Genomic DNA, 24,273 nt, shown 5'->3' with positions numbered 1-24,273 from the left:
GCGCCCACCGCCAGTCATGCGCCCAGTGCCAGCCATGCGCCCACTGCCAGCCATGCACCCACTGCCAGCCATGTGCCCACTGCCAGCCATGCGCCCACTGCCAGCCATGCGCCCACTGCCAGCCATGCGCCCACTGCCAGCCATGCGCCAACTGCCAGCCATGTCCCCACTGCCAGCCATGCGCCCAGTGCAAGCCATGTGCCCACTGCCAGCCATGCCCCCACTGTCAGCCATGCGCCCACTGCCAGCCATGCGCCCACTGCCAGCCATGTGCCAACTGCCAGCCATGTGCCCACTGCCAGCCATGCGCCCACTGTCAGCCATGCGCCCACTGCCAGCCATGCCCCCACTGTCAGCCATGCGCCCACTGCCAGCCATGCGCCCACTGTCAGCCATGCGCCCACTGCCAGCCCTGCCCCCACTGTCAGCCATGCGCCCACTGCCAGCCATGCGCCCACTGTCAGCCATGCGCCCACTGTCAGCCATGACCCCACTGTCAGCCATGCGCCCAGTGCCAGCCATGTGCCAACTGCCAGCCATGCCCCCACTGTCAGCCATGCGCCCACTGCCAGCCCCACTGCCAGCCATTCGCCCACTGCCAGCCATGCCCCCAGTGCCAGCCATGCGCCCACTGCCAGCCATGCCCCCACTGTCAACCATGCGCCCAGTGCCAGCCATGTGCCCACTGCCAGCCATGTGCCCACTGCCAGCCATGCACCCACTGCCAGCCATGCACCCACTGCCAGCCATGTGCCCACTGCCAGCCATGCGCCCAGTGCCAGCCATGCGCCCACTGCCAGCCATGCGCCCACTGCCAGCCATGCGCCCACTGTCAGCCATGTGCCCACTGCCAGCCATGCGCCCACTGCCAGCCATGCCCCCACTGTCAGCCATGCGCCCACTCCCAGCCATGTGCCCACTGCCAACCATGCGCCCACTGCCAGCCATGTGCCCACTGCCAGCCATGCGCCCACTGCCAGCCATGCACCCACTGCCAGCCATGTGCCCACTGCCAGCCATGTGCCCAGTGCCAGCCATGCGCCCACTGCCAGCCATGCGCCCACTGCCAGCCATGCGCCCAGTGCCAGCCATGTGCCCACTGCCAGCCATGCCCCCACTGTCAGCCATGCGCCCACGGCCAGCCATGCGCCCACTGTCAGCCATGCGCCCACTGCCAGCCATGCGCCCACTGCCAGCCATGCACCCACTGCCAGCCATGTCCCCACTGCCAGCCATGCGCCCAGTGCCAGCCATGCGCCCAGTGCCAGCCATGTGCCCACTGCCAGCCATGCCCCCACTGTCAGCCATGCGCCCACTGCCAGCCATGCGCCAACTGCCAGCCATGTCCCCACTGCCAGCCATGCGCCCAGTGCAAGCCATGTGCCCACTGCCAGCCATGCCCCCACTGTCAGCCATGCGCCCACTGCCAGCCATGCGCCCACTGCCAGCCATGTGCCCACTGCCAGCCATGTGCCCACTGCCAGCCATGCGCCCACTGTCAGCCATGCGCCCACTGCCAGCCATGCCCCCACTGTCAGCCATGCGCCCACTGCCAGCCATGCGCCCACTGTCAGCCATGCGCCCACTGCCAGCCCTGCCCCCACTGCCAGCCATGCGCCCACTGCCAGCCATGTCCCCACTGCCAGCCATGCGCCCAGTGCCAGCCATGCGCCCAGTGCCAGCCATGTGCCCACTGCCAGCCATGCGCCCACTGCCAGCCATGCACCCACTGCCAGCCATGTGCCCACTGCCAGCCATGTGCCCAGTGCCAGCCATGTGCCCACTGCCAGCCATGCCCCCACTGTCAGCCATGCGCCCACGGCCAGCCATGCGCCCACTGTCAGCCATGCGCCCACTGCCAGCCATGCCCCCAGTGCCAGCCATGCGCCCACTGCCAGCCATGCGCCCACTGCCAGCCATGCCCCCACTGCCAGCCATGCCCCCACTGTCAGCCATGTGCCCACTGCCAGCCATGCGCCCACTGCCAGCCATGCCCCCACTGTCAGCCATGCGCCCACTGCCAGCCATGTGCCCACTGCCAACCATGCGCCCACTGCCAGCCATGTGCCCACTGCCAGCCATGCGCCCACTGCCAGCCATGCACCCACTGCCAGCCATGTGCCCACTGCCAGCCATGTGCCCACTGCCAGCCATGCGCCCACTGCCAGCCATGCGCCCACTGCCAGCCATGCGCCAACTGTCAGCCATGCGCCCAGTGCCAGCCATGTGCCCACTGCCAGCCATCCGCCCACTGCCAGCCATGCGCCCACTGCCAGCCATGCGCCAACTGCCAGCCATGTCCCCACTGCCAGCCATGCGCCCAGTGCAAGCCATGTGCCCACTGCCAGCCATGCCCCCACTGTCAGCCATGCGCCCACTGCCAGCCATGCGCCCACTGTCAGCCATGCGCCCACTGCCAGCCATGCCCCCACTGTCAGCCATGCGCCCAGTGCCAGCCATGTGCCAACTGCCAGCCATGCCCCCACTGTCAGCCATGCGCCCACTGCCAGCCCCACTGCCAGCCATGCGCCCACTGCCAGCCATGCCCCCAGTGCCAGCCATGCGCCCACTGCCAGCCATGCGCCCACTGCCAGCCATGCCCCCACTGTCAACCATGCGCCCAGTGCCAGCCATGTGCCCACTGCCAGCCATGCGCCCACTGCCAGCCATGCCCCCAGTGCCAACCATGCGCCCACTGCCAGCCATGCCCCCACTGTCAACCATGCGCCCAGTGCTAGCCATGCGCCCACTGCCAGCCATGTGCCCACTGCCAGCCATGCGCCCACTGTCAACCATGCGCCCAGTGCAAGCCATGTGCCCACTGCCAGCCATGCCCCCACTGTCAGCCATGCGCCCACTGCCAGCCATGTGCCCACTGCCAACCATGCGCCCACTGCCAGCCATGTGCCCACTGCCAGCCATGCGCCCACTGCCAGCCATGTCCCCACTGTCAGCCATGCGCCCACTGCCAGCCATGCCCCCACTGCCAGCCATGCGCCCAGTGCCAGCCATGCACCCACTGCCAGCCATGTGCCCACTGCCAGCCATGCCCCCACTGTCAGCCATGCGCCCACTGTCAGCCATGCGCCCACTGCCAGCCATGTGCCCACTGCCAACCATGCGCCCACTGCCAGCCATGTGCCCACTGCCAGCCATGTGCCCACTGCCAGCCATACCCCCACTGTCAGCCATGCGCCCACTGCCAGCCATGCCCCCACTGCCAGCCATGCTCCCAGTGCCAGCCATGCGCCCAGTGCCAGCCATGTGCCCACTGCCAGCCATGCCCCCACTGTCAGCCATGCGCCCACTGCCAGCCATGCCCCCACTGTCAGCCATGCGCCCACTGCCAGCCATGTGCCCACTGCCAACCATGCGCCCACTGCCAGCCATGTGCCCACTGCCAGCCATGCGCCCACTGCCAGCCATGCACCCACTGCCAGCCATGTGCCCACTGCCAGCCATGTGCCCACTGCCAGCCATGCGCCCACTGCCAGCCATGCGCCCACTGCCAGCCATGCGCCAACTGCCAGCCATGTCCCCACTGCCAGCCATGCGCCCAGTGCCAGCCATGCGCCCACTGCCAGCCATGCGCCAACTGCCAGCCATGCCCCCACTGTCAGCCATGCGCCCACTGCCAGCCATGCGCCCACTGCCAGCCATGTGCCCACTGCCAGCCATGTGCCCACTGCCAGCCATGTGCCCACTGCCAGCCATGCCCCCACTGTCAGCCATGCGCCCACTGCCAGCCATGCCCCCACTGTCAGCCATGCGCCCACTGCCAGCCATGCGCCCACTGTCAGCCATGCGCCCACTGTCAGCCATGCGCCCACTGCCAGCCATGCGCCCACTGCCAGCCATGTGCCCACTGCCAGCCATGCGCCCACCGCCAGTCATGCGCCCAGTGCCAGCCATGCGCCCACTGCCAGCCATGCGCCCACTGCCAGCCATGCGCCCACCGCCAGTCATGCGCCCAGTGCCAGCCATGCGCCCACTGCCAGCCATGCGCCCACTGCCAGCCATGTGCCCACTGCCAGCCATGCGCCCACCGCCAGCCATGCGCCCACTGTCAGCCATGCGCCCACTGCCAGCCATGCGCCCACTGCCAGCCATGTGCCCACTGCCAGCCATGCGCCCACCGCCAGTCATGCGCCCAGTGCCAGCCATGTGCCCACTGCCAGCCATGTGCCCACTGTCAGCCATGCGCCCACTGCCAGCCATGCCCCCACTGTCAGCCATGCGCCCACTGCCAGCCATGCGCCCACCGCCAGTCATGCGCCCAGTGCCAGCCATGCGCCCACTGCCAGCCATGCGCCCACTGCCAGCCATGCGCCCAGTGCCAGCCATGCGCCCACCGCCAGCCATGTACCTTCTACAAGACATGCCCCTAGAAAGCAAAGAAGAATGGCAACTCTATCCTCTTCTGACCATTGCATTAGCGAAAATCGACTGCTAAATGACATTACCATTAATGCAGCCCAACGCATCTTGCAACAACAGCATCCTTTGTGCGAGGGTTTTCAAGACACATTGCTTGGACCCCATTTGCAGTTCACTGTATGTGCCGGGGAGTTTGTGCAGATACTTTACACAGGTACTTCCCATTGGAAAGCCGTGTCAAATGTTGGCTGCCCGAGAGAAATTGTCAACTATTTCGATAGTTTGTGTTCTGGTAGGCCGAATTCACAGGTCATAAAGCAAATAGCTGCTATAATGAGGGCCAACAGCCCAAATATATCAATCAATGTTATCCCTGTGCAACAGCAAACGAAACCTGCGGAATGCGGGCTTTTTGCTGTGGCCTACATGACCAGTATATTAAATGGCCAAGATCCACATTCCGTAAACTGCGACGAGGGAAAATTTAGAAGACACTTAAGGGACTGTTTCACCCGACAGGTGATGACCAAATTCCCAGAAGTTACCATTATCGCAGGGAAATGCAAAGCAGCTAATATTTCTGTTAGATTTTGCTGTTTTTGCTGAATGCCACAGCAAAGATTACACATTTGTCATTGATTTGTTGTAATTTTCAGAAATAACGAACAAATGTACAATTATTTATATTTTTAAGCTTGTAAGGCCGTACAACAAAAATAACGTCACATATTTGTACAGTTTATTTACTTTTGAAATATTTTCACGAAGGCAATTATTTAGTACCCTAAGTAACTAAAAGAAAACTTTTCCAATGTACATTCGGAGAGTTAGCGAGCCACTAGTGGAGCAAGAGTAAAGTGGCCTCCAAATCATTTCGAATTCCCTATTGGCTCTACCTTTTCCATCGCTTATTTCAAGTTCTGTGCGCACCGTAGCTGCCTTGTATGTTTTTTGCTTGGCTGCCTCCAAAGCAGCACGGCCCGTCAATGCCGTGAAATGTCCAACCGGTATCTGCTCCTTCCCATTATATGCCTGGGTGGTTGACACTTCAATATTCCGTTGCTCTTCGAGGGCACTTAGCACTCTTGCGCTGTCAGTGGTTTGGAAGGAATAGGTAGGAACATTCTCTTTCCATAACGGAGGCCGCATATGTCTTGCCGTCTTAACGCTATTGAGAAGTCCCCCCGTTTTAAATAAAAGATGCTGGAGGTACTGGATTGGCACATTCGTGATGGTCAAGTGATACCACTTCGCTTAAAAAAAAAAAAAGAAATCGCTTACTGTTATTGCAATACCTAACATAAAACAATAAACGAACGCTGGGCTTGATTTTAAGGAAGTAAGAACACAGCTGATATTATTTCCACTTACGGTAAATTATTGGAAGCTGGGCGCTTAAACAGGCATTTACAAAAAAGAAAAAGCGTATGCAAAATGTTCTTAGCGCTTCACAATTATTGCACAACATAAAAGAAGAAGAAATGGTAATACAAATTAGGAGTTTTAACTTTTAAGTTAGGAACTTTTAAAAGTATAATGTAGCATAACACGGTAAAGGAATGGTAATAGTTAATTATTTATTGAATGAAAATAGTTTACCTGGGACACACGGATTGTGTGCCGAATTTATCCCCTCGACGATTTCGCTCAACCAGCAAAGGTAGGATGCGTAAAGTCTACTTGAGCATTTCTATTAAACGAAGTATTCAGATCGAAAGTCAGTTTCTCTTTACGTACTCTTAAGCTCCGGAAGTTTTACACCCTACACAGGTTTTGTATTTCCTGGATTCCAATTGTCAACCTACACGAGCTGAAACCTAATTTTTAACGCAAATGGCGTTCAAAAAAATAAACACCAGCATATTACTTTATAACAAACTGTTTATTCTTTATTAATATTTACAGTTGTGTTTATGACATTTATCATGAGATTTATGCTTAATATAAAATAGTGTCATTATGAGGTTTGATTTGTAGCCGAAAACGATTGCTTACGAACTCTTATAGCGGATAAATTCCCTGACTGATAGCTCAATCTGTAACGTAAATGCGAGTCCGCATGTGAATATATGTACAATATCGGAGAGTGTTGATTGAAAACCTATCTGCATAATCACTAATCTTTCAGAGAGCAGTAGATCCCCCGTGGACTTAAGACTGTTGAACAGTCTTAATACGGCCATGCATTCAGAGCGCTATAGATTCATTATCATCACAATTATCATGCTGTATTATCCCCATTTTGTTCCCCCAAAGGGTAACCATCTCAGCACGGTATTCTTATTTCAAAAGGATGTGTATTCCATCGTGTAAGTCACTTATTTCAAAAACCACGAGAAGACACAGAGCTAAGAGACATGCTTCTCTTTCTTTGCCTATTCGTATTCCCTCTCACATCGGCAAATCAGAAAACAAGGAACTCCATGTTTGGCCATTCACTCCTTGCATCTCCCTACAACGAGACAGATGTTGGGGAACTTTGGGAATGCTACAAACTCTGCTATGACGACAAAGAAAACTGCGCCAGCATCAATTACGACATGAAAAAAGGGAGATGCAAACGCATGAAGGTTACACATGTAAACCTGCCTTGCGAACTCGTGAAAATGAAGGACCATGTTTACGCGGATATAAGAGGTATGTTAACCGAAAACTGTTACTGTTATTCTACAGTTAAAAAAGCTGCCAAATGCAAGTTAAGATATATCCCGAATGGTCTCTAAGTCAGTAGCAGGTTTTACTGCAAGCCGTTATGTGGCAACATAGAGGACTAGTTGGTTACAAAAGTGAACGGAGCTGAATTCAGCGGATTTGGGTTAATCACAGATCATAAACAGGGCAGCCCTACATCAGATTTTTGGGGTAGTCGAGGATAAATTTGCAAACAAATTCTTTGCAAAATTCTTTGCAAAATTCTTTGCAAACAAATTCAAGAATATTTTTTCGTTTCTTCCATACAAATGTCTTATCCTCAGCCGTTATGCTATACTTTTTGAAGATTTTGCTCGCCTGAACATTGAGGGCACCAAATCCATTCTGTTTTTCCACCCAATCATTTCGGCGGGAAATTGTCAAAACACAGGGAGTTTGAAGTCGATTTTCCGTAAAGTACAATGAATCTGAATCAAGTTTAGCAAAAATGAAGCTCGATAATTTCGCGTGCTAAAAGCAAGTTTTTTTATGTATGTTCACAAATCGACTCATTTTTCCGAGTTTTAGCTGTGAATATTGTCCCAAAATTCCGAGATAGCGAACCAATAAGTTCCCGCCAAGTGTATACTAATACTTATAACCATTATTAACTAACCTCGCGAGCTACCTTAGCAAAATAAAAAAAAAAACATTCTTTTAACCTAGTCGAAACCCTCTATTTAGAGAAAAAGGAAAAATCATATTCAGGGGTGGAGGGGGTCAGATAACCTTCTAACTCATAATAAAATAAATAAGCAGTCTGGAATACTTCCTTTTCTGGAAGCACTTTTTTGTTTTGATATTTGAAACATCAAAACATTGAAACAACCAATCAGATCAAATTTTCAGATGACGTCATAACACTCGCTGCGCCAGCAGGCTTCGCCTGCAGTTTAGTTATATTATTGTTCATATTCAGAGAGTCACGTGTCTAATTGATTAGAATAACCGCTAGGTGATCGCGGGCGCGCGCTCTCTCTCTCGTCCTCCATCTTGTTTTGATTCACGTATCTCTTAATAAACCGTTACATCGCCGTCGTTCGTATCCTTCCTTTCTCACTGGAGCTTTCTTATGGCGGCCATAAAGAGACAAGAATGAGTGCATATAAACAGTATTTTTTGGTGGGATTGACGTATAAAAGTTAAAAGGAATTGTAGGAAAGCCTGATGATGGCCATCACTACTAATTCATGTAGGATTAAGATCGGGTATTTTAGGAGTTTGAAAGTTTTTAACCTAGGTGATATGGGGTGTGTAATTTAGGGCTCTCTTGTTTGGTTATGTATTTGGGCCCTACAATTTGATTATAGATTTGTAACAAGTGCAAAAAATAACATGATATTGTCTGTAATATCCCACACTTTGTAAATCTATAATCATATCTTTTACAAGCCAGCAACCAGCCATACTACTTCGTCTATTACCAAGTGCAACCAGCCACCCATAGCACCTCGAAACATACCACTATGTTCATAGCATAACATTCCCCTTGCTTAAAGGCAACCTTAAATTATGCAGTACACCATATGCTATAGTATTGACTGCATAAACTCAGTTATGATTTTTTATTTCAGGATAGTTCCCTTTACAAACTTGATAAGACAGTTTGAAAGTGAAATATAATATCGGGGGGGACTGGGGGGTTTCAGTGAAGCACAGGGTATACCCGTCGGGCAGATAATGTTTCGCGTACACGAACAATCGGCGAAGTCGATGTAGGCCAAATCGATTTCACGTACGTAAACAATCGGCAAAAGTTAATGTAGGCAAAATAGATTTCGCGAACACGAATAATCAATTAGGGGCAGGTGTTTCGCCGGGAGTCCGCCGGCGGCCATCTGGCCGACTACGTCGACTGTCGGACTGGGTAGTTTCAGTTAAACGGCTTGGGAGCCGCGAATCGCCCCCCCGGTGCACTCCCAGCCCCGTCTCTGTATATCAGGCAGACGTTTCGCCTACATAAACAATCGGCAAAAGCCAAATCGATTTCACGTACGTAAACAGTCGGCAAAGTTAATGTAGACAAAATAGATTTCGCGAACACGAATAATCAATTAGGGGCAGGTGTTTCGCGTGCATGAATCGATTAGGGCTGCATGCATGAATAATCAGGGTGTAGGCCGGGCGCGTGCAAGCCCAAGGACTTGCGCTTACACGACTTTTTGGGGCAAATAGTGGTGGGGCCGCGAAAACGAGGAGGACCGCCAACCTACGGAGCGCGGAATAATCGTTTTTCGGCTGTGAGTTCGAAGCCGCCTGCGTGGCGTTTAAACCTGAGTTCTACTCGAACACCCCGCTCCCGAACTCCTCGCGAATTTTTTGCAGTCTCTTTTTCATCCTTTCGCGTGCCACCAGGGAGGGCCCCTTCCCGCTTTTTTTATCATGCGGTGCGAGGCCGTGTCGAGCTCTGATGGCGGCCTTGAGCGCGTTGTATCTCTCTTGTTCCTGAAGTATTAGCCGAAACTCTTCGTCTGAGATACGCCCGTCTTGCAGAGCCTTAGAGACCAGCTCGCTGATCGAGTTTTTCTTACTCTCCGCTAGAACCATCGTGTCTTCGTGTTTAGCCACCTTGCTCGTAAGACCCCTAGAGACCACCCCCGCGCCCGCGCCCACGACACCGACCAGCCCAGCGACCCCTGCCAGCGGAGCGCCGATCAGAACCCCTATCCCACTCAAAGAGACTCCCAGCCCGGCGCTGGAAAGCACCCCTGCAGCGATGCCGGATGCCACGGACACAGCATGGGTAACGGCGAAGGCGCGCTTATACTTCTTCCGCACCTGTCGATAATGCGTTATCTCGCTGTCTAGAACCGCCTGAGTGTCACGTATTACCTGGAGTCGAAAACTTTGCGCGTCGCTGCCGGTGCTTGCCGGAGCGGTAGGCGTTTGCGGGGGGTGGGCACTGGGGAGCGGGGGATATATGGACATGCCACCGCTGCTAACGTCGCTGTTCGCCATGCCTGCTATGTCGGGCCTAGGTTAGCTCTAATACGAGGCGAACAGGCCTGCCCTTAAAGTCCACCCGTCTACCGCGGTCATCCCTGACCCATATTCGGATACTCGAGACAAACTCAGAGGCAGACGCTGCGACACAAATGGGGGTGTCGGGCCCGTAGACGACTTTCTCGTGCGGCCTCCCGCGGGTTTCTAGGCAAGCGAGAACGTTTGAAGGCTCGTCTAAGGCGAGGCACTGCGAGCGGTCTACGATGTCGCAGAAGACGTAGATGGCCTCTATTTTCGGCAAAGTCACCTCAAGTGGGGGGGCCCCCACGGGCATTGCGAGGCCCCGCTCCCCCATCTGATCGTCTTTAGCCTCTAGGCCAAATAGTGCGCAAAGCTCGGCGTTCAGGAACACAACGCCTGTGGACACGAGCACGATCTTCCCGGTGAGGGGGTCCTGCTTCGCGGTCAGAATCTGGCTTTTAGCGTGGTTGATCGTCTCCACGATGGACTCGGCCGTGTGGTGCCCGGCTGGCAGAGTAGCGATGGGCGGGAGGGAGGATATAGTCGTTATCTGCTGCTCCCGCTCGAGATTATACCAGCTGTTAAACAGCGAGCACTGCCGGAGCGCCACAAAGCATGGGCGCCTTATCGGCTGCCCGAAGAAGAGCGTCAGTTCACCTCCGGTGAGCACAGCGTGTAGGACCACCATTGTGTTGAACATAGCCCGCCTTCGTGTTTAATAGGGTTGAGCATGGATTGGGAAGGCTGGCAGATGCTGAACGAGGTCCCCCGAAGGAAGGAGGAGGAGACGAAGAAGGCGGCAGCTGCGGCGGGGGCCTCTATAGCCGAACATATCAAACACGCTATAGCCGAACAAGCCAAAAAACCGGTTTCCCTAGGTTTCCCTAGGTCTCTGACCCTCGCGCAAAAGCTGCTCTACGCCGTACCCGCGACCCCCGTGGAGAGCACGGCCTCAGACATCACCCCACTACTCACGCAGCTGGAGATACACGTGGCTGAGGACAAATCATTCACGACTAGGGTCCGAGACATATTCAAAGAGACAGTAGTCACGCACAAGTCCGCCAAGGAGTCTCGCCGGTGGCTATCGGAGCCTTCCTATGGGTACTGGCCGCAGCAACTCAACTTTGCGGTCTGGTGCCCAACCGCCGGATGTGGGGTGTCCCTAACTGACCCCACTTTCGCCACGCTCCCCTCTGTCATCAGGGGATTTCTAAGGTTTCATGTCTACTTCACCATCCGGAGGATACTCTACGAGCTCGGCGTCCCTCTGCCTGGCGACAACCCGTTCGCGCAAAAAGGCAACCCCTACAAGAAGGCCGCTTTCGAGCGTCTATGCGCAGAGTTCGGTTTGCCGCGTAAGCCGGACTTCCGATGGAAAGGCGGGCGGAACCATGGGCTAGGCGATGTGTTTGTGTTCTACCCGGGGGAGGGGTATCGCAACGTGCACGTGATCCGTGGCTACGACACGGCGGCGGATGAGTACCCGAGCCACCTCAATCTGTTTAGCGACGAAGGTGGGACGTACAATAGTGGAAAGCAGGTGGGTTACATACGCAACGGCGACCACGGGGGCGTGCAATATAGCTGGTTTGCGCCTCCCAAAGGCGAGGGGCTGACAAAAGCAGGGTTAGGGAGACTCGACCGCTCGGTCGAGGCGTTCGTCTACACAGTGCTTGGTGCACAGGTAAACGTCCGTTCCTCCATCGCAGGGGCCGGTGGGCCGGCCATGGAGGCGCAGGCGGAGTTCACGGAGCTGCTCGAAGACGCGATCATAGAAAACGACATCGCTCAAAGCGTGCAAAGGTACCAGTTAGCCGTGCAGGAGGCCAAGGTGAGACTGAGTCTTGCGGTTGCACCAGGTGTGTGGCTGATGCCGAGCGATCTGGTGATAAACACGCAAAGCGTCGTGGGGTAAAACAATAAGCTGCAGAAAGCCACGGACTCCATGAAGCTCGGCGCAAACGCGATCAACACCGAGACAAAGCCAGTCGGTGCTCATAACATGGCCGGTGGGCATCCTAGGGTGCAACACGCGACTGACAACGTGCCGCCCCGGCGGCAAAGCGCCACTGTGAAAGTGCACGCGGAGGGCGCGGCCGCCCCGGACCTGGGCAGCGCCGGTGCCGTTCCGGCGTCGGCACGACAGGCTGCGCATAGCACGTCGGGCGAAAAGAGTGACCACACCGCCCTCAAGGTGGGGCTGTCGGCGCTCGCGGTGGCCGTGGCGTATTACTTGTTCCGATGACTGCTTTGCATTTGACGAACCAAGAACGCGGCTACGGCTAGAATGAGCAGCCACGCGTTTTCGCCAAGGAATTTCACCGCTTCTCCTGCGGCCTTAAACACGAAGTTCGCGATGCTGCCTACTAGCCCGGGGAGAAGCTCGCCCAGCTTTTTCCCGATGGCCTTAAGCCCGTTACCGACCCCTCTGGCCACGGAGGAGAGCGACTTGCCGAGCGACGTCACAATGGCCGCGATCGTCGTCGCTACGGCCAACCCGATAGCGGTGACGGTAAAGCCGTACTTTTTGAAGATGGCTTTGATGCGCTCCCTTAGCGGCTTTTGGTTCTCGAGCTCTCGGTTTTCGCGTTCTAGTTCGTCAATCTCGGACAGCCTCTCCTCGTTGCGCTCACGGGCCTCTTGACGGCGACTCTCTGGCGTGTTAGGGTCGTCGATGGTCTCCCTGTCTGTGGCTACCGCCCCTTGCAGCTCTTGGACTCGTTCTGTGTTCTCCTGGATTACCGCGTCTACCTCTGCCACGGGCCCCATCGCCAGCTTGAAGCCTTTCAGATTTTTAACGTACTGTTGAATGCTCCCATCCTTGTTGAACAGCGGATATGGTTTGGTCCAACCTCCTCCTTTGCCGTAGTTGTGGACCCGTATTTCCGTCTTCCCCTTCCGGCTTAACTGGAACCGTAACAGATTCTCGTCAAGGTCTGGGTATTCCTTCCTGAGGGACTCGAGACCGAGTCTCCTCGCTGAACCCTCTGTGATGAACGAGGTTTCAGCGCTTGCCGTTCCTGCGGTTTGCGAAGCCGTCCTATGCGCAGCATGCGTACGCGACGACGTGCTCGTCATTGGGATCGACTCCCCGTCGTCGGGGTCGAACGGGATAAGGGGTGTCGTCCCGTCGTCCCCCACCCCGCGATCGGCGGACGCGCCCGGCAAGGTATCGTCAATGTCAACGTCAACATCACCCATGATGCGCGCGCATAACTCGTGCTATGCTATGTTAGACATGTCTAACAGTCCGCACCATAGCCACGCGACTTCGTGCTTTATGTGCATATGTATACGATGTCAGTCAGCGATAAACTCGACCCCCAGCGAACACCCAGAATCCCTCTGGGGTTGAAAGCCGAGAGAACTGTTCACCGGGTCACTCTCAACCCGTCGACGGCCTCCCCAGAGGAGACGCTATATGTGGCGGTCCCAAAGCTATCGGAAGGCGTCACGCTCATGCCTGGCTCCTTGAGGGTCGGTCTCGAACTCTCCGTCTCAGGCCATGCGAATAATACCGTCGTGAACAACGTCGGCCGAAATCTCGTGAGCCGCCTGAAAATCACGTTTGCAGGAGAAATGCTCCAGGACACCAACCGCTACGACGTCTTCAAGACGTATGAGGAGCTTTACCTGTCCAAGGTCGAGAGAGAGGACCGCCTGGAGCAGGGCATACAGTCGGAAAACATGCGCAAGCTTCGCTCCAAGGCTGGCGATAAGGCGACCAGTAACGCCAAGGAGAACGCTCTAAGCGCCACCCACGGGGCGAGGTACACCATCCCGCTAGACCATTCTCTGCTGACGGACCACGGCGTGCTATACCCAAGGGCGCTCTCCGAGGCGCTGCTCTTCGAGATCACGTTCGCATCGGCTGACCAGGTAGTAGTCGGAACCGATGCCACCAAATTATCCTATGGCATCAAAAATCTAGAGCTGGAGTACGAAAGCCTGAGGGACGACAACCTCGCCCGGTCTGCAGCCGCCGCCTACCACAACGGCACAACGTTCTTCTACGAGCAAGTGAACCTTCACAAGACCTTCGTGATTAGCAAAGGGACGGACAGCATAATCAACGAGAGTGTCAACCTGCCGCGAAGGTCTATGAGTGGTCTGCTGCTCCTCTTCGTGGAGCCATAAACGGCAGGGACTCGCGACTCTGAGAAGTTCGTGTACCCCGACATCAAGAGCGTTCGCGTTACAATCGACGGCACGCCAAACAAAGTCTTCAGCCAGGGCCTGCGCCCCACGGATTTCTGGAGGGAGGCGAAAAGGCGGTTCGTCCGCCCCTCCCCGGGGGGGCACAGCGGAGCGCCCGCCGCCCCGGCAATCGGCCCCGAGTCGTTCTATGGCGATAACAAATTTGCTCTGTGGATCGACCTTCGAACGACGGACGACAGCGCCATCCATGGGGGTGGTCTCCGATTGGTCAATACCCGCGACGGTGTGCACCTCGAGATAAAACGCACGGCAGGCGGCTCGGGTAGCGTAAACTGTCACGTGTTTGTAGTGGTCGACGCCCCGATGAACCTTATGAACGGACAGCTAGAGTCCATACAATACTGAGCACATACGCCGGAGCGGTATGGACCCGAAAAACGTCCCATTTAACGCTCTCATCGTGGGCCGGACGTCATGCGGGAAGACCCAATTCGTAGTGGACCGACTGTGCGGCCCTTTCCGGGGCAAGTTTGACTACATCGTACTCATGTGCCCCACCTTTGTCTACAACAAAACATACGACGGCTTCGGCGAGGGCGACAATCGTCTGTTTGTCATCGTACCTGAGGCGGGTCAGATCGACATACTGCTGAGGTTTGTCTCCGCTCTCTTCGAAGGCACTAATACGCTAATCATACTCGACGACTGTGCGGCCTCGAAAGACGTGAAGAGGCGCTCTGACCAGCTCGTCAACTTGGCGTTCAGCGCGCGCCACGTGGGTATTAGCGTGTGGGTGATCACGCAGCAGCTCACCAGCATCACGAAGCCGTTCCGCGAGAACATCGCGGCCCTGGTGGTCTTCTATACCCCGAGCAAGGCGGACATGAAAGCTATCCTGCATGACTACGGCGCGGAGCTTTCAGAGGAGAAGATGAAAGAGTACATGAAGGCCCTCAAGACGAAAAAGTTCTCGAAGTTAGAGTTTTGCTTGCGTCACCCTTATACCATCGCCCTAGTCGAACGATGATGAGCGACGAATACTTTGAGAGTCTTCTCGAGGGGGGCGCCGCCGACCTCCCGGCCGTCGAGACGTTGGACTGCCCGACGCAAGCCGTCCCGGAAGCCGGTGAGCAAACCGTGCATCTCTCTTTCTACTCTACTGGTTAGCAGTACAGAATTATGATTGAACTCAAAAGCATATGTGTATAGACAAGCCATATAGCCATATCTTAGCCATGTGTCTTTGGCAAGTTAAACATTTATGCATGAGGTTGGGTAAAAAATATTTAACTAATTCCAGTCTTTCACTTTTATAGTTTCTTTAGAACCCCCAAGACAAGTAGCAGCTGTAAGAAGCAAAGAGAGACAGTGCACCACTTGCCATTTTCCTATGAAAGGTCACAAGAATATCTCCACCTGTCCAAGAAATCAAAAATAGATTTAGAGATAGATAGAGGCTTTGCTCATTATAAGGCAGAAAATAATAAGAGTGCTGCAGTGCTTATACAAGTAAATATCGTATGTACACTTGATTCATGGATTAATGACAACCACTCTACATTCTGTGAAATGTGTTGTAGACTGTCAGCTATAAAAATTCAATTTATTATAATTAATCTGGGGTTAAATTTTTTAAACATATGTAAGGAAATAGAAATAGAATTCATTGTTTAGTTATTTGCACTTAAAAATAAATAAATAACTGGCAGCTGAAATTGATGTAAAGAAAAAGCATTGTCTTTGCCTACCACCTTATAACGATTTGTACTTGGATCGATAACAATGTGGGAGAGTTTCTTTTACTGAAAGCACCAATAATAAATAAAACATACACATGGAAATAATTCCAATATCCAAATCAATGAACAACGAAAATAAATGGGAATTAATCATCTCTTAGTTCAAAACCAGCACCGTCATCATCTTCAGCCATTGGAAATGTCCGGCGTATGGCATGGTATGCACATGCAGGTAGTGGAATTCTTTTCCTTCCCATGATTCCATAAATTAGCCTAGTAAACTCCCTGTAGGCTAAAGCCCTGAGCAGTCTGTAATAAAAGCGAACAGCGGTTACAGGTGGAATAGATTTCAAGGGAAAATCACATACAAGACGAGATCTAATTGAACATGATTTATCTATTTGATTTATGCAACAAGAACATGATATTACAGAGCTGGCGCCATGTGTACCCTAATCACGAACTCTAACATGAAAGCTAGTAATGGGCTTTTTAGTTCCAGCAAAAGCATCAAGAGTAGAATAAATTTTGTGTCTTAAAGAAATTAGATATGAATAGAAATTATTATTTTTACAAAAGGAATGATTTTGGTGTTTGCGCGGATCAGAACTTGGTTTATCAATGCCATATCATAACAAAGAACAAATTAGAAGGAAAAGCAAAACGCGCCAAGTAGCCAGTGAATAATAATTGCGCTTCTAAAAGGAATACATACCTTTCTTCTGTCCCGGTCTGCTTGTATGTTTCCTTATCTCTTCGGCGCAACTTTTTTGCTGCTATTCTCAGGCTCCATTTCTCTAGGCACACCGGAGCAAATCCTGGGTGTTCGGTTACGCACTTTAGTTAAGTGCATGGTTCTAAATCTTGTACAACAAGATCGCTCTGCAGTGTTTCCACGCAGCCTTCAAACTCGGTACAGCAATAACATTCGTTAATATTTCTTACGAATTCCGTGTTACAATTTTCGTATTTACACCTAGTGAAAAAAGATAGGTCAGTATTGGTATCACAACTCATCGACCTAACTGGTCAAAGGCAACGAAGTATGAGATTCCAACTACCGAGTAGTTCGTACCATTCGCCATCTCGTGCTTTTGTGAGTCGTTTATTGAGATCTTCTTCCATCTCTCTCTTTTGTTCCTGTTCAGTTTTGTAGGTGAGCAGCCATTCTGGATCGGCTAATGGCTCACCAGCGTATCCGTTCTCTTCCGATTCCGAGTCACTTTCTATCTGATTCGAAGGTCCAGCGCCCGGCTCAAACTCATGCGTATCTGATTGGAACTCGGTTTATAAGCAGATGATGATGCAGTGGACGAATCATCATCAGTTAACATCGTTTGCGATAAAAATAGCACGTTTTTAAGGAGATCGTATCTTATTTTTCTCTAGCTCAAAGCTATCCGTACTGCTAGTAACTAAGAACTACTTGGAAGTGTGAGATTTTGGGTTCCTGTTTTGACGTCACAACCGGAAGTGGATGGAAAGCCAATTGTTTTTACCTCGCTATGATTGGCTAATTGTATTGAGCCGATTTACATGCTGTCGGACAGCGAATAGGGTGTAGCAAAAAAGTGTAAAGAAGCGGGAATTTTGAAAAATCACCAAAAAAAGATATTTTGATGGGTTTCAGTGATTTTTTCGATGGATATGAGATCAATAATTATATTTTAAGGCTATTCAGGTGTCTATAGAAGTGAAAGAGCCACTTTAAGAGAACATGCAAAAAGTAAACATAAACACAACACTAGACTACACACGTCTTGTATACAAGTTGTTTTTTTTATTTTTCAATAATCTCATAATCTTATTTCTCGCCCTATGTTTACCGTAGATATATAGATTTAGGCACTGCCTAAAAGCGGAGTCAGCTTTATTTCCCAACTTCAATTCCCTAACCCCTACGATAATAATAATAATAATAATAATAATAATAATAATAATAATAATAATAATAATAATAATAATAATAATAATAATAATAATAATAATAATAATAATAATGTAATAATAATAATATAATAATAATAATATAATAATAATAACATAATATAATAATAATAATAATAATATAATGATAATATATAATAATAATAATATAATATATAATATAATATAGATATAATAATATAGATATAATATAGATATAAATTTGTAAATATAGATATCAACTCACCATTCTTTTGGTGCGTTTTGTTGGGGGAGCTTTCTCCTCATCTGCCCTTCTCATATGCACGGTCGGCCAAACAAACACGCCGAAATCGTCTACTTTCAGCCGCTTTTTCCTCACCTCACCAGCATACACGTTTGGACAATCGTTCGGCAAAAAGTGCTTTGAGCAGATCGATGCAGTTGTACCTGGCTTCCATACTCGATTCCACTTTGCCTGTCTTTTAGAATTCACGAAATCGATGCAGCGCCTTCTACGACTCTTTGCCTCGGGTCGGTCGTCACCATAAAATGGTATCAGATGCAGGGATATCCCTTCTTTTTGCGACGGTACATTGCCACAACCGAATACAATGCACCGATTGGGCATTTTCGTCGATCAAAAACCTTTTTTCTACGTAAAAAATCTGTAATAAATCGCACTGGTTTCGCTATGGTCTTGTAGAAGTCGCATGAACGCTGTTTTGAAAATGTGCGAGTCACTTCCGTTCCTGATATGACGTAAACCCCTCGTTCCAGTCATCCTCGGCACGTTTGTTACCGCGTGGAGAAAGATGCTGATCGAAAATGAAAAAGTGCGAGTCCATGAGAAATATTGAAAAAGTTTAAAAATACGCCAAAAAATGATGTTTTGATGGAATTTTTTTTTACTTTTTTCGACAACAATGGACGCATTTATTGCTCTCGAGGCCGATTTTAATGCCATTTCAATTGAAAGAGCTACTAAGCGCCTCTTTCAAAACTCAAGATTCACAATTTGAACTTTTACCAGAACGAAGTGAGGTAGTCGAGTAATTTTGTAGATACCTCACGTTCCGTCCTGAAAAACACACTCGGCGACATCCTCACAGATAGTTGGAGTCCAACCAGCTCAAACCTCAGCGCTACACGATTTTCCATTGCCGAGAAAACCGGCAGAGTATTCGTCTTTTTGTCGTCGTTATATGCTTGACCACAATGTCTTTTGTAAATTCAGCTCAAAAATAGCCAGAAGTCAATGGGATAAAGCGAAAAATATATCTTCCCTGCGGTAAAAGCCGAGAGACTTGAATGATGACGTCATAATCCATTTAGGCCGCCATATTTGGGCTTCCAGAAAAGGAAGTGAAAAGGGCGTCTTATAGCCGAATTCGTTGTTGCGCGAACTGCCATATTCCAAAATTATTTACTTCGTTTGGGAATAGCCCGTAGTCAATCAAACCAAACAATCAACCAGACAAACCGCCCCCTTGTGTCTCACTACGCGCTATTCCCAAAAGAGAGGATTTTGGATTCACCGAGGTCGCGCAACGACGAATTTGTCTATAAAATAGATGGATCGTAAGGACTTAAAAGACAACAAGTGTATACTGCATAGACCCTGCCCAATAAAACATGACAGAAACACGTTTGCGAGGAAGTGTCAATATCAACCGACACATTCAGTGTTGACGTACTTACTGTTGGTGTGTATATAAGTATAGTTAGAACAATAACAGCGGTTTGCCACTCCTTGAAACTTGTCAGGTTGCGCTAAGAAGCAGCACCCTCTGGGAATGGAAGATGGCAGCATTCCTGACTCGAGTATCACGGCTTCGTCACAAAATCATGCAAACTACAGCCCTTATTATGGACGTCTGAATAACCAAGCAGTTAGTGGCAAACGCTGGGGGTCATGGGCAGCCAAGATTAATCAAAAAGGCGAGTACCTGCAGGTGGACCTGGGCCGAGTCACATGGGTTACCCATGTTGCAACGCAGGGGCGTCCGAAAGGATCAAGTTATATCCAGTGGGTGACTGAGTACACCGTTGAATACAGTCTCACGGGAGATCAATGGCAAAGTTACCCAGACGGAAATGGTGTGATTAAGGTAAGACACATGTACAGTGTGAAGTATAGTCTGACGGGAGATCAGTGGCAGAGTTACCCAGACGGAAATGGTGTGATTAAGGTAAGACACATGTACAGTGTGAAGTATAGTCTGACGGGAGATCAGTGGCAGAGTTACCAAGACGGAAATGGTGTGATTAAGGTAAGACACATGTACAGTGTGGAGTACAGTCTGAGGGGAGATCAGTGGCAGAGTTACCAAGACGTGAATGGTGTGATTAAGGTAAGTAAACATAATGTATAGATTTAGGCACTGCCTAAAAGCGGAGCCAGCCTACCAGCCTACCTGAAGAAAAGAGTTTCTAGACTATAACTTTATTTGAGGATAAAAAAAAAGATCCATAATAACAACATCTGCTCGAGAATCCCCCAAACAAACACCGAGGTTTTCAAAACTCGACGAAAGCACACAAAAAATATTTTATTTCTTTTATAAAATTATTTATAATTCTACTCAAAAAACGCAAAACGCTAAGGACAAAAAAAAATTCACAACAGCGCGGGCTCATGGCGTCATTCCAGTGCACGTCAGCGCGCGCGCAGAAAACTGTTTGAAAAATTGGCTTTGATATTTACTTCATCGTTCGGTGGTTCATCTATTTGGACTTATTTTGCGATTTTCTATTTACCTGGGACACGTTTTTATTCCGAAGAATAATATTTTTTAGTGTTAAAAGGTAAAAGTTCGTGGGAATTCACAGGGTTTTTGACTGATGATGCACGAATTCCCCTTGCACGATTTTATATACCGCGACAGGAAAGATTTTCCCAGCTTGTAAAAGTACAAAGCAGTTCCTTAGACAGAAATATCCTTCAAATTCTCATTTTCATACGGCCATTTGACTGGCTAATCAGTTGCATTCTCTCAATTAAATACTTTTTCTTGTCAATTCGTTTCTAAAATCATGTATTCCGTCATTTGTTCGTGGAAAATCAGAGAAAAGACTTAATTCCCCCCGTACCCCCCCCCCCCCCCCCGGTTCTTGCTGGAACTAGTCTCTTATTGGTTTAGAGCGATCAATCAATTAGCTGACCTGGTCGCATGGTCACGTGAGTGGTACAGATAGCTGACAGCGTGTGACATGACGTCATTGACCACAATTTTTGAGTCGCCTAATTTATGACCAATTTCTATACCTATGAAGCTCCGCGCTGGCTCCGCTAAAATAGTGTTATGTTTAGTACAGTCTGGGGGGAGATTAGTGGAAGAATCTTTATCAATATGTGAGGTAAACTGATGTTAACAGAAGAAAGCTTTTATATTGTTGTTGTTACTATTACATTTTGAGCTTCTTTTTTTTAAGATTTTCCCTGGCAACTCAGATCAGACCACTGTGGTGAAGAACGAGTTCTCCCCTGCCATCAAAGCGCGTTACGTCAGGATTGTAGTACAGGCTTGGTATAGCTATATCACTATGAGAGCGGAGTTTTACGGATGTGCAGCTTAACTTAGTTAGACCTCTTTGGATTGCACACATTTCCAATACTGTCAACTGCATTCCGATGGACTCCGGTCGTCAACCATCGGATTCCGGTGGTGAACTGACTTAGGCTTAAGGTTTTTAGTTCTTTTACTCAAACCTCACTTATAACGGGGCTTCCTGTGGTATTTTATCCTGACTCGGTTTTATCCTGATAACGGGATTGATAATCCCAATGGGGCTTCCTGTGATATTTTATTGCGGCTCCATCTGCACACCGGGTTCCCTGTGTGCTTTTTTCGTTGGGGAAGGGGTCTACGTAGCCCGGCGATGGAGGCGCTTATTGGTTTTGCATATGATTATCGGCATTATTTTGCATATAATATTCGCCTCTTCTGGCCTAAGACATGTGGTATTCTGGTCGTCCGATGCATCCATCCGCCGACCGGAATCCATCGGACTCCGGGTGACTTTTTGCAGGAGCATGCGCTTGGGCTGGCCACTTGTAACACGGGCTCAAAATAACGCGCCATTGTTGTTCGTAATTCACTATTGTCCGGGAATCACTGAAGCATTTTTGTATACATTCCAAATCTTACTCTCTAAATAACTTTGTTTTTTAAATAGCATTATTTCTCAAAGAATTTCAAATATTCAAAGAATTTTACACCGATTGCAGCCAAATTTACAGGGAAATGTCAAGAGCTGCAAATAAACTACGTTAGGATGTTTTTAACATATATATGACAGTTTTAGACGCTCAAATTGCTTAAATTTGTAATATGGCCATTTCAAAGAACATTGGATATTTCTTCCAAAATCTGCTGGATATCCAATTTTGTTATATATGCTAGGATGTATACAGTATACATATCAGTATTTATGTTACAAGGGAAGAACCTGTGGTACACGCTCTGTGTAATGCGCAGACCAAATAAACGCGATAGATTCCTGTGATTTATTTATTGCAAACACAGTGAATCAACATTTATTTGAATACTATCGAAATCAATTCCTACAAATTCCGATCTCTTGTTCATTCACTAGCCAAATACTAAAACTTGAACAAGATTTGTTTTTCAGTCACAAATTTTATTAACCAAATGTCATAATGTACAACACAGTATGCGTAGTACTGAGCCCTGAAGCTCTAAGTGGTTTAATAATTCTACTTATTTCGTCGTATTCCCCAATTTTCAAAATAAATTAATCGTGCTACCCATCTAAGCTAATGTTCATGGAACACACCTAGAGTTGGAATAGTGTGGTACAAAGCCTGTATGTTTTGGTAATTTGGTTTCAATAATTGTAATTTTTGGCAATTTCACAAATTTGTGACTATTTCCAGAAGTGTAGAAGTCCGCTCGTAAGGCCTAACATGATTGGCTAGATTACCCTCATTGTTCTATTGTATTCCCTTCGTCTGTGTTGCATCAATCCTAACCAATCCAATGTGGTGAAATCTTCCGATAGCTTCTACATGGCCCACTATTTCACCGAAGTCTAGTGTCACGGAGGAAAATAACGAAATATAGATTAACGTCATCTTTGAAAACTAAATATCTTACTTTAATTAAACACCGACCTTCCTGAAGTTAAGGACCGTTACAAATATGTTTTGTTTATTCAACTAAAAGGCGTTCTGTTTGTTAAGCAAGTTATACAAACAAAGCAACTTTAGCCGTTCCTATGAAATAGGATAGCGAAAAAAAAGGTGACCCTTGACCCAGTGGAAAAGAAGGAGTGGCGCGTCCCTTTTCCAGGGGTATTTGACAATCGGAATTTGGTCGTCAATTTCTCTTAACGAAGGAAGAAAAGTTAGGTTAGTTAGGGTTTGCCCTGTGTAGGATTCAGACCTGGCCCTCGGCAAAATTAGCATTTAGTACGGTTTCAGATTTCGTGCGCAAAAATGATTGAAATCTTGTCAATCATCATATTCATGTGTGTATCTTGCCATGCGCACTAGCACAGCTAGCATTTAGTGTGTGACAACCGTAGTTAGTAGCAACATGTGAACATTACGTAAGTCACGGTAGCCCAAGGGTAACAAACCGACATACTCATGGGGGGGGGAGTTCGTTCCTCGGACGCTAATTGGCTGAGGTCTTTATCTAAACAGAGATAAAAGCTTTCCATGGTTGTCAGCGTCGGATTACCCAAGGGCGCCGTTGTAGGACCATATAAAAAGGGGTGCGGTAGAAGCCGCAGTCAGATCTTGTAAACCTTCAGTCTGTAACAGCGAAGTAAAACCCGGTACCTGTACCGCCCCCATTACAGTCTACTGTCGTTGTTACACTAGCTCCGCGAATTTAAGCTAGATTTCAACAGTTTAAGATAATAACAAACCTTTTACATCACGAAATAGCGTATGTTTTATAAATTCTTTGGTTTCTACCTTCAAGATTGTATAATTCACATATGTAATATTCCGTTCATTGCTCTTTCACCTGATTTATTTGCATATCCCAGAGATTCAAAAGTTGAGAAATGCAACATAAAAAAGCCGAACTGCTAAATGAACTCTATAGATACCTTGCAATAGCATACTGACATAGACATCCTCTGAAAAAAGGCCTTCCTGCTTGCGTAAAGCAAATAATTGAGGTCCAAAAGTTCAACATATTTGTAAACATCGTGCGTGGAATCTCACTACTCGGCCCTAGACATGGGATGTGATGCGCATGCGGAGACAAAAAGTCACCCTGTTTTCATTCGCTAGTATTTGAACGACAAAGATAACACAATATTAGTATGCTAACCGACGAAATACAATAGTATTGGTGTTTTACATCGTTTTTTAAGAATGCCTTTTTAAACCGTGCTCTTTCGCGAGTACTGGAAACACAAAAGAACACAATACTGGTATGTTGCCTCGTGTTTTAAC

At 49.4% G+C, this 24,273-nt stretch overlaps 1 protein-coding gene, 2 long non-coding RNA genes and 1 pseudogene across 3 annotated transcripts; 2 read left to right on the top strand and 2 right to left on the bottom strand.

Moving 5' to 3' along the window:
• Nucleotides 1–5,016: 5,016 nt before the first annotated feature.
• LOC125573747 lies at nt 5,017–6,424 on the bottom strand. Its single transcript, XR_007314201.1, has 2 exons — nt 5,977–6,424; nt 5,017–5,630 (listed from the first exon to the last, which is right to left on the bottom strand). It is a non-coding gene; the product is annotated as an uncharacterized LOC125573747 (long non-coding RNA).
• A 105-nt stretch (nt 6,425–6,529) lies between these two features.
• LOC125556704 (lactadherin-like) lies at nt 6,530–23,660 on the top strand. The gene is made up of 3 exons (XM_048734485.1): nt 6,530–7,014; nt 19,605–19,948; nt 21,273–23,660. The coding sequence occupies exons 1-3, from the start codon at nt 6,735–6,737 to the stop codon at nt 21,414–21,416; spliced, it is 768 nt and encodes a 255-aa protein (XP_048590442.1). The 5' UTR covers nt 6,530–6,734; the 3' UTR covers nt 21,417–23,660.
• On the top strand, nt 15,155–16,087 carry LOC116612659. Its single transcript, XR_004293971.2, has 2 exons — nt 15,155–15,319; nt 15,510–16,087. It is a non-coding gene; the product is annotated as an uncharacterized LOC116612659 (long non-coding RNA).
• LOC5505016 lies at nt 15,980–17,228 on the bottom strand (annotated as a pseudogene).
• Nucleotides 23,661–24,273: the final 613 nt, after the last annotated feature.

This window comes from Nematostella vectensis, chromosome 11 (genome assembly GCF_932526225.1).
Source record: "Nematostella vectensis chromosome 11, jaNemVect1.1, whole genome shotgun sequence".
NCBI classification, from domain to species: Eukaryota; Metazoa; Cnidaria; class Anthozoa; order Actiniaria; family Edwardsiidae; genus Nematostella; species Nematostella vectensis.
Note: the sequence above shows the minus strand (reverse complement) of the source record. Positions and strands in the feature narration are given on the sequence as shown.

What these genes read in the sequence shown, in the direction of transcription:
- LOC125556704 (XM_048734485.1), top strand. Translation starts at nt 6,735, where the DNA reads ATGCTTCTCTTTCTTTGCCTATTCGTATTCCCTCTCACATCGGCAAAT. An exon ending in TGTTTACGCGGATATAAGAG is followed by an intron (nt 7,015 to 19,604) that starts GTATGTTAACCG and finishes GAAACTTGTCAG; the next exon opens with GTTGCGCTAAGAAGCAGCAC. An exon ending in ACGGAAATGGTGTGATTAAG is followed by an intron (nt 19,949 to 21,272) that starts GTAAGACACATG and finishes CTTTTTTTTAAG; the next exon opens with ATTTTCCCTGGCAACTCAGA.